Below are 12858 nucleotides of genomic sequence, written 5' to 3'. Positions count from 1 at the left end.
ATTATTTTTGAGACTGAATTTTGGCCTTGTAAAATGAAAAATATCTGCAGACACATTGATGCACAAGACAGAGATAAGACAGATGATGTGATAAGTCAGTGTTGGTCTCCTTCAGCGTACTTTTCGGGGGGCTAGAACTGTCGCTTTTTCAGGTACAAAACAGAAACATGCTCAAGACAGTATGTGTATGAAGTAAAGATGGGGCCCAGAAAGTATACGTACTGTGGGTGGCCAGTGGGATGCATCTATCTGCTGCATCTCCTTTGCCCTGGAGGAGAAGAGAGCAGTCCCACAACCCACATTAAATCCTCACAGCTGCTGAGGTTGGAGCTTGGCCAAGAGAGAATTTGGGATTACGTGCACTTTGACGCCTGAAGAAGCACCTTCTTTAAGCACGTCTTTACTCTGAGAAGTAGCAGTTGGGTAAGGTAGTATTTTCTGTTGTGACACTGCTGGTGCGTGTGAAGAGGAGAGATAAGTCTGGCTGCGCATCATATTTACCCAGACTAAGCAATCTTAGCTCGAATATGACAGACACAAAACGAAGGCCACAGAAAGTGCTGACCAGGAGCCTAAATGCCACATGTTTAATTAACATAGCATAAATGATGAGGTCTGTGGCTTTTCTTTCTTGGGTCTTTGTTTTTGAATTAAGTAACTTTCAGCAGCTAAGTGGATGGGATGCCAAATCTCCACAGCATGTAAAGTTGAAAGTATTAAGATTAAAATAGTGTGCACCTGGAAGGGGAGGTATTGAAAGGTAAGGTTAGATCCCAGGCAAATCTGTAGGGTTGGTATTCAAAATTGAAACTCTTCATGAGTACTTTTGCTACAGATAGTTGCTGAGATATGTTTCCTCACATAGCTTATCACCATGACATTTGTTGAGTAATTGTTTTGAGCAGAAATTGCAGAATGAAGTTGACTTGTGCAGAGAGCTGTTCCATATCTGAAGGGACTTTTTATGCGTAGTTGGTTTAATAAATGTTGTCCAATTAACTGTCTAACCAGAAATAYTGCAAACAAATAAATAATTGAGTGCAATATACATACCTTAGCTACATCTTCTGCAGAGATGTTAAAATTTTATAGCTTTGATTATCATAAAAAAATATACCATCAAGTATGGAATCTTGTAAATAGGAGCTAATCTGGCAAACTTTGTTCATGCTGAGCTGTCAAAGCTGCTCGAGTGTAATTCTAGAGCAGAGGCCTGAAGGGAATATGCAACATGAGCATCATGGCTTTAGTTTTCAGAAGAAGCTACACAGGAAATTCCCACACATATTTAGGGCATTGCTATTTATTTGCACGCTGTGCTTTGGTTTGAACTGTTGATAACTGTAAGCTGTGCAGATGTCTGTCCTGCCATTCTTTTTTAAAACCACTGAAACACGCTTTCCGCTAAACCTATCCTTTGTCCTGCTGATCAGCTCAGGGATTCCCATGTTTTACTTGTACAGAGTGTATCGATACAGGAGCTTCAGGCTCAGCTTGAGCAGGAGACGAGACTTCACCAAGAGGAGCAAGAAAAGTTTACAGAAAGGATCGTTCAGGTAAATACTTAACCCACCTGCTGGGAGAGACGCGTGGCTGTGACGTGCACCATAACCTTGTTTGTCAGAAACGCGGGAACCCGTGTCCTAAAAGCTATGAGTTTGTGCTCATCTGAGTAAATGAAGAATCTGGAAGTTAGGGAAGTATCAACTCAAACCAGTTCTGCTAGTTTTAATCTGGCTTCACCATTCAGTAGAGAGGAGCTTTGTCCTCCCCGTTGTGTTTCATGCTAGAAAGAGGCTGTTGCATTGGGCTGTCAGGGTAGCACCTAAAATTTTCAAACCATGGTAGGGTGGTAGAGATTGTGCTGTGCAGGGAAAACACAAGCTGTAAGGGGCATTTCCCACCAGAGAGCCTCCAGTCTTGGGGGAGGAGGGAATTGTATCAGCCCCTCCGTCTCTCTGTGAGCTCAGGAAGAGCTGTGCTCTCGGGGAGCACAAGTTTGACACTTCTGCTCCCTCCTAATCCAAAGAAAATCCAACACTACTCTGAAGTCAGAGTTGTTAAGCTCTCATGAGTGAGATGCAAATCAGGATCTTTTTGTATTTCTCAGTACCTCGTGTTTCCATCTCTCAGGCTCAAAATCAGTGAAGAAATCATATTTTGTTACACAGGCTCCTCCAGCTTTTTTGAAGGCTGCAGCATATTAGTCAATTGTTCTGGGATCTCTCAGTAGTTTTTGCAGGCTATTTAGCTCTTTACTGAAGTTTTCTTTTAAAATTTACTTCATAGACTAAATTCAGCATAATTGCTGTATGATATAAAGCATTTATCCTTGTGCCAGCAAATCTCATTATGGCCAAATGGTATTTCTCCATTTTCTATCATAAATAGCCTTGGTTTTCAGTTGATCTCCATAGGAGCTTTCTCATGGAGGCGTTTGAAGACAAACAGTAAATTGATTTCCTCCCTAGTTGTCTTGGCCATGAATACTTTTTGGAAACTGTGCCTGCCTCTTAAAACTCTTCCCTTTTGCAATAGCTCTCCACTGAAAAAGCATAATACTCTATGAAGTTACCTCCACCAGGGTCTTCTGCAAGCATTTGTGGTCACAGTGACTTAGATCATAACAGCTTGTAAAACAAACAAAAATGCAGCAGAATCAATGCTAACTATTCACACTTAAAACTGGTAGAAACAGAAGAATAAAAGCATCTTCTGGATTCTTCATTTTTTCCAGATTATGCCCATCCTGTTGATATTACTCCTTTTTTTATCATCTTCCAGGATTTCTGGTGGAAATGACTCATAGATCTTTGCTGTATTTAACCACAACTTCATTTGGTGGAAGAACCTGCATCAACACAAAATGTGTTTATCTCTCCCTGTAATGATTAAATTTATAAGAACTCCTTTTTTACTGTTTCATTTATGGTGATGTTTAATGACATTGAATTGAGATGTGCTAGCTGTGTACTGTCCCCATGAGTGTTATCAGAAATTGTGTATATGTTTTGGGGCCATTGTATCTAATTTTGTTTCAGATTACTTTTAAGATGCATTATAAACCCATTTAATCAAGTAACTATTGCAAATAATTCTGATTTAGTCAAATATATTTAAAGGCTTTTATACTTAAAGGATTATTCATTAATAAATTTTCTTCTAAAAATTCTCCAAATTGTCTAGGTCAAAGTTGAAGATGTATTAACTTTTAAAGGCATGGTGGCATACATGCTGAAACTTTGCATTATGCCAGAGCACATAATTTAAAGGCAATAGAAAAATTTTGCTGTGAAAATGAAGCTTATCTTTATTAGCAGTTTGGATTGATGGGGCTTTCTTCCTATGCTCCTGAAGAAAAATTTACGAAATAATCGTCATAACTGTGTGCAAGTTCTTCATTTCAGGGTGGTGTTCCTACAGTTTAAACCATTGTCATTAGTTTACTATGACTTTCATAGATTTCATCTATGGAGCTAGTAGGCAGAGAGAGAGAGACTGTCTTTCCTCATTGGTGAATAATACAACAGGATGGAAAGTAATAGAAATTGGAATCTGTAAACAGTGTCTCTGTACTCCTTTTCCATGTGCCTTTTCTTCGTCAGTATGAACTACTGCTTTGTTAAAGTGGAACTACAATATTCAGGTTGTACAACTCACTTGTGTAAGTTTTGTTTGGATCATGCCCAAGTTTGACATACTGAGGGAGAAGTCACCTTTAAAGAATAATGTTTCAGGCAGGCTTGTGTCAAAACAGATGTAATTATACTTGGGCTTCAAGCTACGAGCTTTTCCTGGTGCTCCTAGTACTGAAACTCAGACCTGGTGAATGCAGAGTTGCAGCCTATTGCTATCTCTTTGGTTCCTGTGTGCAGCCCTTACCTAGTCACATCAGAATGAGCAAGTGTTTGTCGTGAGTTGTTCAGGTGCCTCTGAGTATGAACTGTGAGCAGTGAAGGTCCAATAGTTGTGTCTGAGATACTGGATGTAGTTCCTTGGAAATGTTGCCCTTCCAGAGACCACCCCAGAGGAAGGGCCAAGCACGTGGTTGGGGACAGAAGAGGTGAGGRTAATGCTCCAGGTTGTCTGAAGGGTATCTGCACTTCCAGCTTGTAGAAATGGCTGGAAATGCATTTAGCAGGTGTTGTATGTGCAGCAGTTTAGGCTGTGCTGGGAACATACTGCAGGGACACAGTCAAGAGAGGAAGGAAAGCACAAGGGGTGTAAGTGTCTAAGTAGCAACAGAGTCCTCATGCATCTTTAAAGTAAACAAATGGGCCACTTCCACAGCAGGTAACTTGGATATGGTTATCTAAGCTAAGTTTATCAACTGCATTCCTCTGATTTCCTCATCTATCAGAACCTTTGCCAAATTCAATAGCTGCAGATTAGAGATTTCAGTGCGTCTCACCTAACTAAGTACAAGTGCTGGAGACTTCCGGGACAGGACCCTGTTGACATTGTGTCTGTCGTTCCATTAAAGCTGGAAGAGGAGCATATGCAGACCCTGCGGAGGAAAGATTTGGAAGTGCAGAGCTTGACTTTGCAGAACAAACTGGAAGAGAAGACTTGGAGCCAGGAGAAAGGCCTGCTGCAGCAAGAGCTCAGGCATTTCAAGCAGGACACTTTCCTCCTGTATGTCAAGCTGAAGTGGCTGCTGAAGCACTGGCGGCAAGGCAAGCAACTGGAGGAGGAAGGGGAGGACGTATTAGAGGTAACTGGCTCACAACATTAACCCAAAGAAATTGCAAGAGGGAGGGAGTTTTCTAGCACTACCACCAGCAGTGTAGATAYTGTGATGCCCCTTCTTTTAGAGCAAGCTTTAAATATGATGTGGTATCAGTAAGTTTATAATTAYGTATGGGCTTAAAGGGGATGAAAATGAAGCCTTTTTAGGTTGGCTTCTGCTAAAGGGTATTCTGCATGGTATCTTTATGTTACAGATCACTTATCTTTGAATCTAAACCCTTAGCTAGTACAAACATCTGGTCCTAAAAAATCCTATCACAGTAAATGAAGATTTAATTAGGCCTCTAAGATATGACTCCTGAGTAATTTTGGGAAACAAAAATGCATTAGTGAGCTGATGGAGTGGAATCTGTTTAGATGGGTTGAGTGCTGTAATTTTTCTGAAGTGAATGTACAGTGTGTTTCTTACAGAGCCTTCAGCAATACAGATGGAGGGAAGCTCTGTTTTCATGTTGGCAGGAGAATTACAGAGCTTCTTGTGGGAACTTACAGTGATTCATTCTTGTTTTATTCCTTTTCTGCATACACACGTCTATCACCATCAGCCGCGGTACGCCAGAACTCATCATGGTGATTTTCCAAGCAGCAACTAAATTAAGATCAGGAATTTCATAACAACCTGGAATCCCCAAGCTGACACATCTTAACAGGGGCATGATTTCCAAAAATGCACTGTGAAAAAAAGGTGCTGCTAAACTATGTCAAGTTGCACATTTAGAATTATCAATTGTCTTGGAAATCTTACTTAAAGAAAGCATAGGTAGAAAAATGTACTAGCCCATTCTGGCATTTTTCCAAAATTCTTGGGACAGATAGAGATATCTTGCAGGTTCATGCTATTCTGAAACCATGCTAAAACACCTAAGTAATTTTTTTCCCAGTATTTCTTATATTTATGTAACCGATATCTTTCAACGTTTGCTGCATTTGGTAGAACAAGTAACCTTTCAGATCTGGTAGGAGTATGCTTAGGTAGAATACTCCAATGTTTTGTATGCCAAATGGATGAACATCTTCGGCAGCTGTGGTAATGAGAAACATGAGATGAGCTGCTATTTAGGAATAATTTGCTTCTACTTCAGCAGTACTAATTTGCTTTTGTGTTTACTAACTCATCTTCTAATATCAAAATAGCTTTCATTTTTCACTGTTTGGATTTTTTGACTGGTTAATTTACAGTCAATCCGTCTTCGTCATTATTGGTGTCATGAGTTTTTGTTAATTCAATAGAGAGAATGAAATGATGGATTTGGGCACTTTCTGATTTCCATATCCTTATCGTTCGACCCCACCAGTGTCTTGTGTATTTTTTCATTAATGCATGACAGATTATAACCATCACATTGCATGATAGTCATACATCCATCTCCTCAGCTGTACCGCTGCAACAGTTAGATCTCCTGTTTTGCAGGACTACATGGCATTGTGTTCTCATATGCCACAAGTCAGATAGTATAACTCAATGGTAATATGAAAGACTRTTCCTGGTAGCCTGCAGAGTAGAAGTCACTACACCCAGCTAGAAAACCTCAGGACAAAACAGCCCCTTCCCTTAGTCCTTCAGTAGATTTCTGTTCCCCCATGGTAAATGCAGGAAGACTGTTGATRTGTCCCATCTCATGTATTTTAGATCGAGCATCTTGAAGCCCTCCCCGAATGTGGCCTTCCATCTGAGCAAAAGACAGAGGATGTAGAGCGAGAGGAGGAGGAAGAGGATGTTGTTTTTGCACTGACAGATTATTCTCAGCGTCCTGCTGCAGAGAGCACTGATCACGGACCACAGCTGCAGACTGCAGAATTACTGCAGCAGCAAAAGCAGGTACTGTACCAGAAGGCAGCTGTATATCATGTCCTGGGAATGGAAAAAGTGAATTTTCTAAGGGATGCATTTTCTTATGCTGCTGTATTAAATCACCTGGAATCATACTCATAACAACAGTTCTAGCTACACAGCAATTACAATGGATTTTGTCCATTAGATTTATATTTAATCAGGAGCCACATGATTACTGTTCTCCTGTTGGCAGATGCTATCAGTGAAAAATCCTATTTCCTCTTGTGGCCAATTGCCCAGAAACATCTATCAGTATGTGATGGTTTGCAGAATTTACATACTTTTCTTGCCTGTGCATATCTATTGTATCCTACTGTCAAGCTTTTAGCAAGAAGAGGTGATTTTACTTCCTTTAAATAATTTAAGAAACTAGCACACGTATGTAATGATTCCCTTAGAGATGATGGGAAAACAATGCAGAAGTTCCTTCCTGTCATTGAGCCATGTTTTTAAATACCTAAAGGCAAATCATACTGACATTTCCCTAATGTCTCCTCCACCCTGCCTCTGTGTGTCAGAGCAATGTGCAGAGAATTTAACACTCAGCACTCAATAAAAGCAAGCAAATCAGAAGTTTGATTTCACCACCACACTACATAAATATTTTCAAAGGTTGCAAAAACTCCTAAGTATAGTAAAATTTAATACAAAAAAATATGAAACTAACAGGTAGGACATATTACAGTCAGACTGAAACAAACTGTAGTATTATCCCCTTTCTAGTTTCTATCATTTGTACACAACAACTGCGCTGCTTTAGCTGTTTCTTTCCTGCACGTGGTGAACTACCCAACAATCCAAAATTTGAATGTTTTACTGAAAGACTGAAGTCACACCTGCCAGCAGAAAACATACAGCTATTTTCTGATTTTTTTTATGGTCTCATCGGTGTTTGTTCCACACCCTACCTTGTGTCACATTTAAAGGCTCAACTAGAACTTCATAATTTCTGATTTCTCTAACTGAGTAATATCAAGAGTCCATTGACATGAAATATGGTACTGATTATTGCCACATAACCTCACACTGAATTTTTCAATGTTTGGTGCATTGCTTTGTGCATTGAACATGCTATATGAATTCAATGCTTTGTGCATTAAATATACCAGCAATCTTAATAATAAGAATAATATCAAAACATTCAAAAGGGACAGAGTTAAGGCTTCTAATACCATTCTTCAGGTGCATCTTCTTATATTTTTTTAAAATGGAAAATGTTCAGATGACAGCATGCCATTATATGGAATTATTCACAAATGGAAGTAGCAGCAAAAAGCCTCAGTAAAACACATATTCAGTGAAAAGTTCTTGTAGTCATGTGCTTTATGTTTAGACTCTGTCCAGGCCCCTGACTTGGAGCACCCTCTAACTAAAGCTCTCCATGACCACATTACACTGCTGGACTCACTGCAGGCTCTGGGGATAGTGTGGGTCTCTGCATTTCCGTTCTTCTCCTTAAGCTCTCTTTGAATTCTCCAAATCCTCATGACTGAGCACTGTCTGTTTTTGTATGGTCTATGTGGTCTAACARATCCACTGTGGACAACAGTAAGTCTCCCTCCTGTAGTAAAATTAGTCTGATGCTGGGAGCTACACAGGCTCTCTTGCAACTTACCTCTCTAGTTCAAGGTGTAACTTCAGTTAGAATTTGTGTTTGAGTGCAAAATGGTAGAGAAAGAAGAGCAGTCTCCCTGCCACTTCCTATTCTCCTTTCACCTCATGTACTCTTTTGCTTTCCTTTTTAATAGTACTAGCTGACAACTCCATCTCTAGCTACGGTTTCTTATGAATTTTGCTACCAAGGTAGTATTCATTTGATCAGTTTAGCATTTGGAAAGGGTCTAGTGTTATAATCCTGGGGGACATCAGACGCTTTCGTTTTCAGGAACATGCTTTACCAAACCCAGACCCATCACCATTGTCCTCTCAGCAAGCTTTTATCTGGTAGAGGCAGAAGGAGGCTGTGGAAGAGATGCTTCTGAGCATTTCGTTTTGCTGTATTCAATCTGTAGACCAAATTAATCTAAAACGAGTACGATAAATATAAACCAGTATACCATCTCAGTGCAACCTTTGTCGTTTACTAACTTCCCATGTATATCCCTTAAAATAGCCAAGAACATGCAAATAAAATATGTCTTCTTTGACATAATCATTGCTTGGAGATTAGTCTCAATTAAAATGGCAACAATGGTAAGTAGTATTATATGTGATTCATTTTTATAAACATTGCATGATGTTCTAATACAGCATTTGCAGCTAATCTCATTTAAAGAAATGAACCATATGACCAGACTCCTGTTGATAGAGCAAATATTTCTATTAAATAATGCATGACACCATAAATGGATTTTTGAAGGTAAAAGAGGCTTCCTGCCTTCCAGCCTGGAAGAAGTGTTATTTCAACATTGCAAGAGTGAGTAAGTATCTTCCTTCAAGCATTATTACTTGTTTCACCCACTCACTCTTATGTCACAGTGCACTGAATGTTCCAGCAAGCACTATGCTTATTGACAGGTTGAAGGAGTTGAACAGGGTTTTCAGTGCTACTGGGCATGTAGTTGTTAATGGGAAGGAAGGGTTATTTTCATACTCTTTGGCAAAAAAGTAGGAAGCCTCAGTGTGGGTTAATCCTGATCCTGTGTTAAATTAGGGGCATCGGAAGCATCTTCCACAGGCCTGTGACAGAGAGGTGGACYGGAGTAGGCTCAAAGCTCTGCCAGAGCCAAGCACTGACCAGCAACACCTTAGTAGATTTGGATCAAACTGTCCATCTCACTGAGGTGGAAGGCTTGGCCCTGCAGACCTCCATGTAGGCCCTTCACCATTCTCACCAAAGTCACACAAACTGCCCCTTGCTCTACACCCATTAGAGACTTTCTCCTATAAACCTCAGCTCTATTTAATTCATGTACAATCCCCAAAACACACTAGTTAATGCATCCATCAAYTGAACAAAACTAGAGCAAAAACTCTCGCTTGTGATACCCAAGCTCTAAAAGCAGACCCAGAGCAAAGCCTTCCTGAAGAGATGGAGCTCAGCAGTGTTTGCCTCTCACTATACCACTGAGTGGTGAGCCTGTGCCAAAATCCACCCAAGATCTTTGGGGTCTTCTGCAGGTTCCTTAAGCCCTCAGTCAGAAATAAAAGCTTTATATGTGGCAAATTTGGGGTGAGTGGTGTAGCTGGAAGAGGTCTCCCAGAATTGCAAGTGCTCGGAAGGGCCCAGAATTGCTGTTTCGGCCTGGSAAGCTCCAAGGTGAAATGCATCAGCACTTAGAAGTGTTCAAGCTTCATTTCACATGAGGAAGGAAATTTTGTGGTGGTCTAAGAGTGACTGAGATAACTAGGTCAGAAAAGAAGAAATGGCTTACTGTAACTTAAAGTAACCCACATTTATTTTTAATATTTAGTTGTCTGGCATTTTTTTAACGCTGTCCCTTAGCCTGTATCCAGGGTGCCTGGCAGAAAAGACTGGGCAAGGAAGTGGCAAGGTTCAAGAGCCAAGAGAAAGGCTGGTCACAGGCAGGAGGCAGGCAGGCAAGTCAGGCTGGTGGCACAGTAGAGAAGGGCTTGCTGTAAGTGAGCACCTCTGCATGTACATGGAAAGAGCAGGGAGAACTGCCTGCAGAGAAAGGAAGTGCTTTGGTTTGGTTGAGTGGGAAGAGTGAAATGCCTATTGGGTGGTGTAAGATCAGGGGAGTAAAAAGAAAGCAGTTTACATATCTATTGTCCAATAGGAAAAGCATTAAAAACCAATACGCTCATGTATTGTGCTGTGGGGGTTCCAGAAAATCTCCAGTTAGATATTTTTTTTGTTCATATATTTGTTTTAAAAGCTTAGCTTGAAAAAAAAAAGCCTAAAGGAATAGCAATTAAGACCTAAATATACTAAAATGATTTGCACAAATATCYAGCTTCACTTTTTCCTAGATATGTGATTACAGAGAGAAAATGCACAGTTCTTCTTTGCTGTTTAGGCTCCTGACCTTGTGTTTTTAATTCACTGCTCTGCTAAACTGCTTGTAATCCCAGACTGTGGCTAACTTGTTAAATGGAATTCTCAAAGAAAAGAAAAATCATGATTAAAAGCTGAACCAAGCTTCAAACAATCTCTCTGGTCCCAGATATTTCTGATGTGATCTCACATCTCGGGGGTTGACTGTACTTAGTAAAAACGCCGAAGTCCTGGAACTGAATCGAGCTTTGCTATTTTAAGTTTTCACGTGTTGTCAGCTGTTGTTTCATTTGCCTATAGAGCCTGATCTGTGGGTGCAAAGGACTTTGAACTACTTTTTTAATTTTCTTTTTGTAGATCAATTGTGGATCAGTCGAAATTATAGTGACTGGTAAGGTACTAAAAAATCAGCTACTTAGCTCCCCTGACTGTTCAGGGAATCAGAGCCATGTCCCATTTCTTCTGCCTGTGCTTAGTAAAGCATCCCTGAGAGGAGCAGGAACACCAGAACAGTCATTATTTTACGCCTATGGGACTTACTCTTACACAGAAGCTCTTTGACAGTTTTACCAGCAGAACTCTAAGAAAAATTCTAAATGTATATGTTATGTTTCCAAGCACATTGTCTCAAAAGTACCGTGTCTGTTCTCTAAAACTACTCCAATTTAGCAAAACAGAAAAATAATCACACAGACCTCTCCCAAGTTCAGATTGCAAGTTCGAAGTCATGCAAAAGGGACTTCTCTGCAGGAATTAAAAGAATGTAGTGAGAATTGTATTTACGTTGGCAAGTTAATTAAAATCTCAGCAACCCCGAGGGGATGGGGGGGGACCTGGGGTCTCATATGGTGACACTGATATAATGCATCTCCGGATAAGATGTGCCCTCACCCCTCAGCAGGCTGCAAACCTCCATTGAGGTTCTCTTGGCTCCTTTCTGCACCAGTCAATCACTTCTTTCCTCACAAACCTAATTTTATGGCACTTTAAAGCTTAAAAAATGCATACACAGGAATGAGGAAGCTAGGGGAGGCTTTAGCTTGCTTTTATTTCATTTGATTTTATTTTTCTTCTGCCTCTTTTCCCTTGTGGAGCCTTTTGCTTACTTTGCCAGAGAAAGAGTTTGATGCAGCATACCAGAAAACACAGAATGTGGCTCTTGAATAAAAGCACTTCATAGACACTTGGAGTCAAGGTTTTCCAAAGGAGGTGACGCCAGATTTTGAGGCACTCARTATCCAGCAGCTCCCATTGTGACACTAAGGACAGATGTTCAAAAAAGACTTTTTTTCTGATTACTACACAGGGGACTTGTTTGGAGAATCTAGCCTTAGTTGGGTATCMGGATGAAAATTCATGGTGGAAACATGTAAAATCTCATCACATATTGAAAAGTAGGTGATCGCATGTGCACAGTGGAGAATGCTGCTGCATAGTAGATTACTGCTAATTGGCATTAAATGTTAATGGAGTTAATTCTGCTTCTATGGATGTGTTTCTTAAACAACCTCATACTGCACAGCATCACATTTCGTTAGCCCAAACAGATTCAGGTCAGTCAGTGAGCACCTGCAGTCATTTCCCTATCTGTCTAGCGCTTTTTGGCTGATGAACCAAATGGGTTGGAAAAAGTAGACCACACTTGTTTGTTTCGAGAAAAAGGTGCAACGGCATGTCTGACTAATGATTACAAAAGCTGGTGAGATGGATTCAGTGATTCCAAAGATCTGGTGTGTCCATGAGATCAGCTGAGTTGCTTGTGCAAAATTTTATTCTATATATAGTCCGACCTGGAATCATTACTTTTTTAGGGCTGCAAGTTCTGTGATTCCTCTAAGCCTTTGGCCTTGRGTGACAGAACTGAAGTCTGAAGGATCAGATGTTGAAGTCCTGCTTCAGAGTTACTTAGGGGGCAGATTGGGGTGCAGCCCTCTGTGACCCCTCTGGGGATCTGGGGACACTTTGTTTTGTTTTGTTCTTGCCGTTCTCCTGGTCTCTTGCCGTTCCCAGCGGCAATGGTGCTGTGCCACCATACATGSCTGGCCAGCAGAGCTGGGCACAATACACTGAGCAAATCTCGGGAAAAAACAAGAGACTGTGGTACTGTAACTTGTCCTAGATCAGTGGCTCTGAGAATTTACAGTGTGTTGCSTGTGCATTGGGAAAATAGTCTGATCCTTCAGGGATCATTTAAGAAATTTTTAACTGGTCCCTAAAGAAAGCAAAGTAAGATATAAAGGRCATGGCACATCTTGCTTGCTTGCCTAATTTTTACATTTAATTTGTAATTAGACTCCAGAATAAATWATTCTGATCG

At 40.5% G+C, this 12858-nt stretch overlaps 1 protein-coding gene across 1 annotated transcript in view; it reads left to right on the top strand.

Annotated features, from left to right (window-relative positions):
- MTCL1 (microtubule crosslinking factor 1) overlaps window positions 1-12858 on the top strand; it is a 103707-nt gene that overhangs the window by 66334 nt on the left and 24515 nt on the right. The window contains exons 8-10 of the mRNA XM_085319275.1: window positions 1464-1556; window positions 4484-4714; window positions 6380-6568. Coding sequence (XP_085175401.1) covers window positions 1464-1556; window positions 4484-4714; window positions 6380-6568 — 513 coding nt within the window. The remainder of the gene's footprint in view (window positions 1-1463; window positions 1557-4483; window positions 4715-6379; window positions 6569-12858) is intronic.

This window comes from Rhea americana, unplaced genomic scaffold, assembly GCF_003343005.1.
Source record: "Rhea americana isolate MKP2758 unplaced genomic scaffold, rheAme1 scaffold_58, whole genome shotgun sequence".
Taxonomy (NCBI): domain Eukaryota; kingdom Metazoa; phylum Chordata; class Aves; order Rheiformes; family Rheidae; genus Rhea; species Rhea americana.
This window is presented reverse-complemented; position numbering and strand designations above follow the sequence as displayed.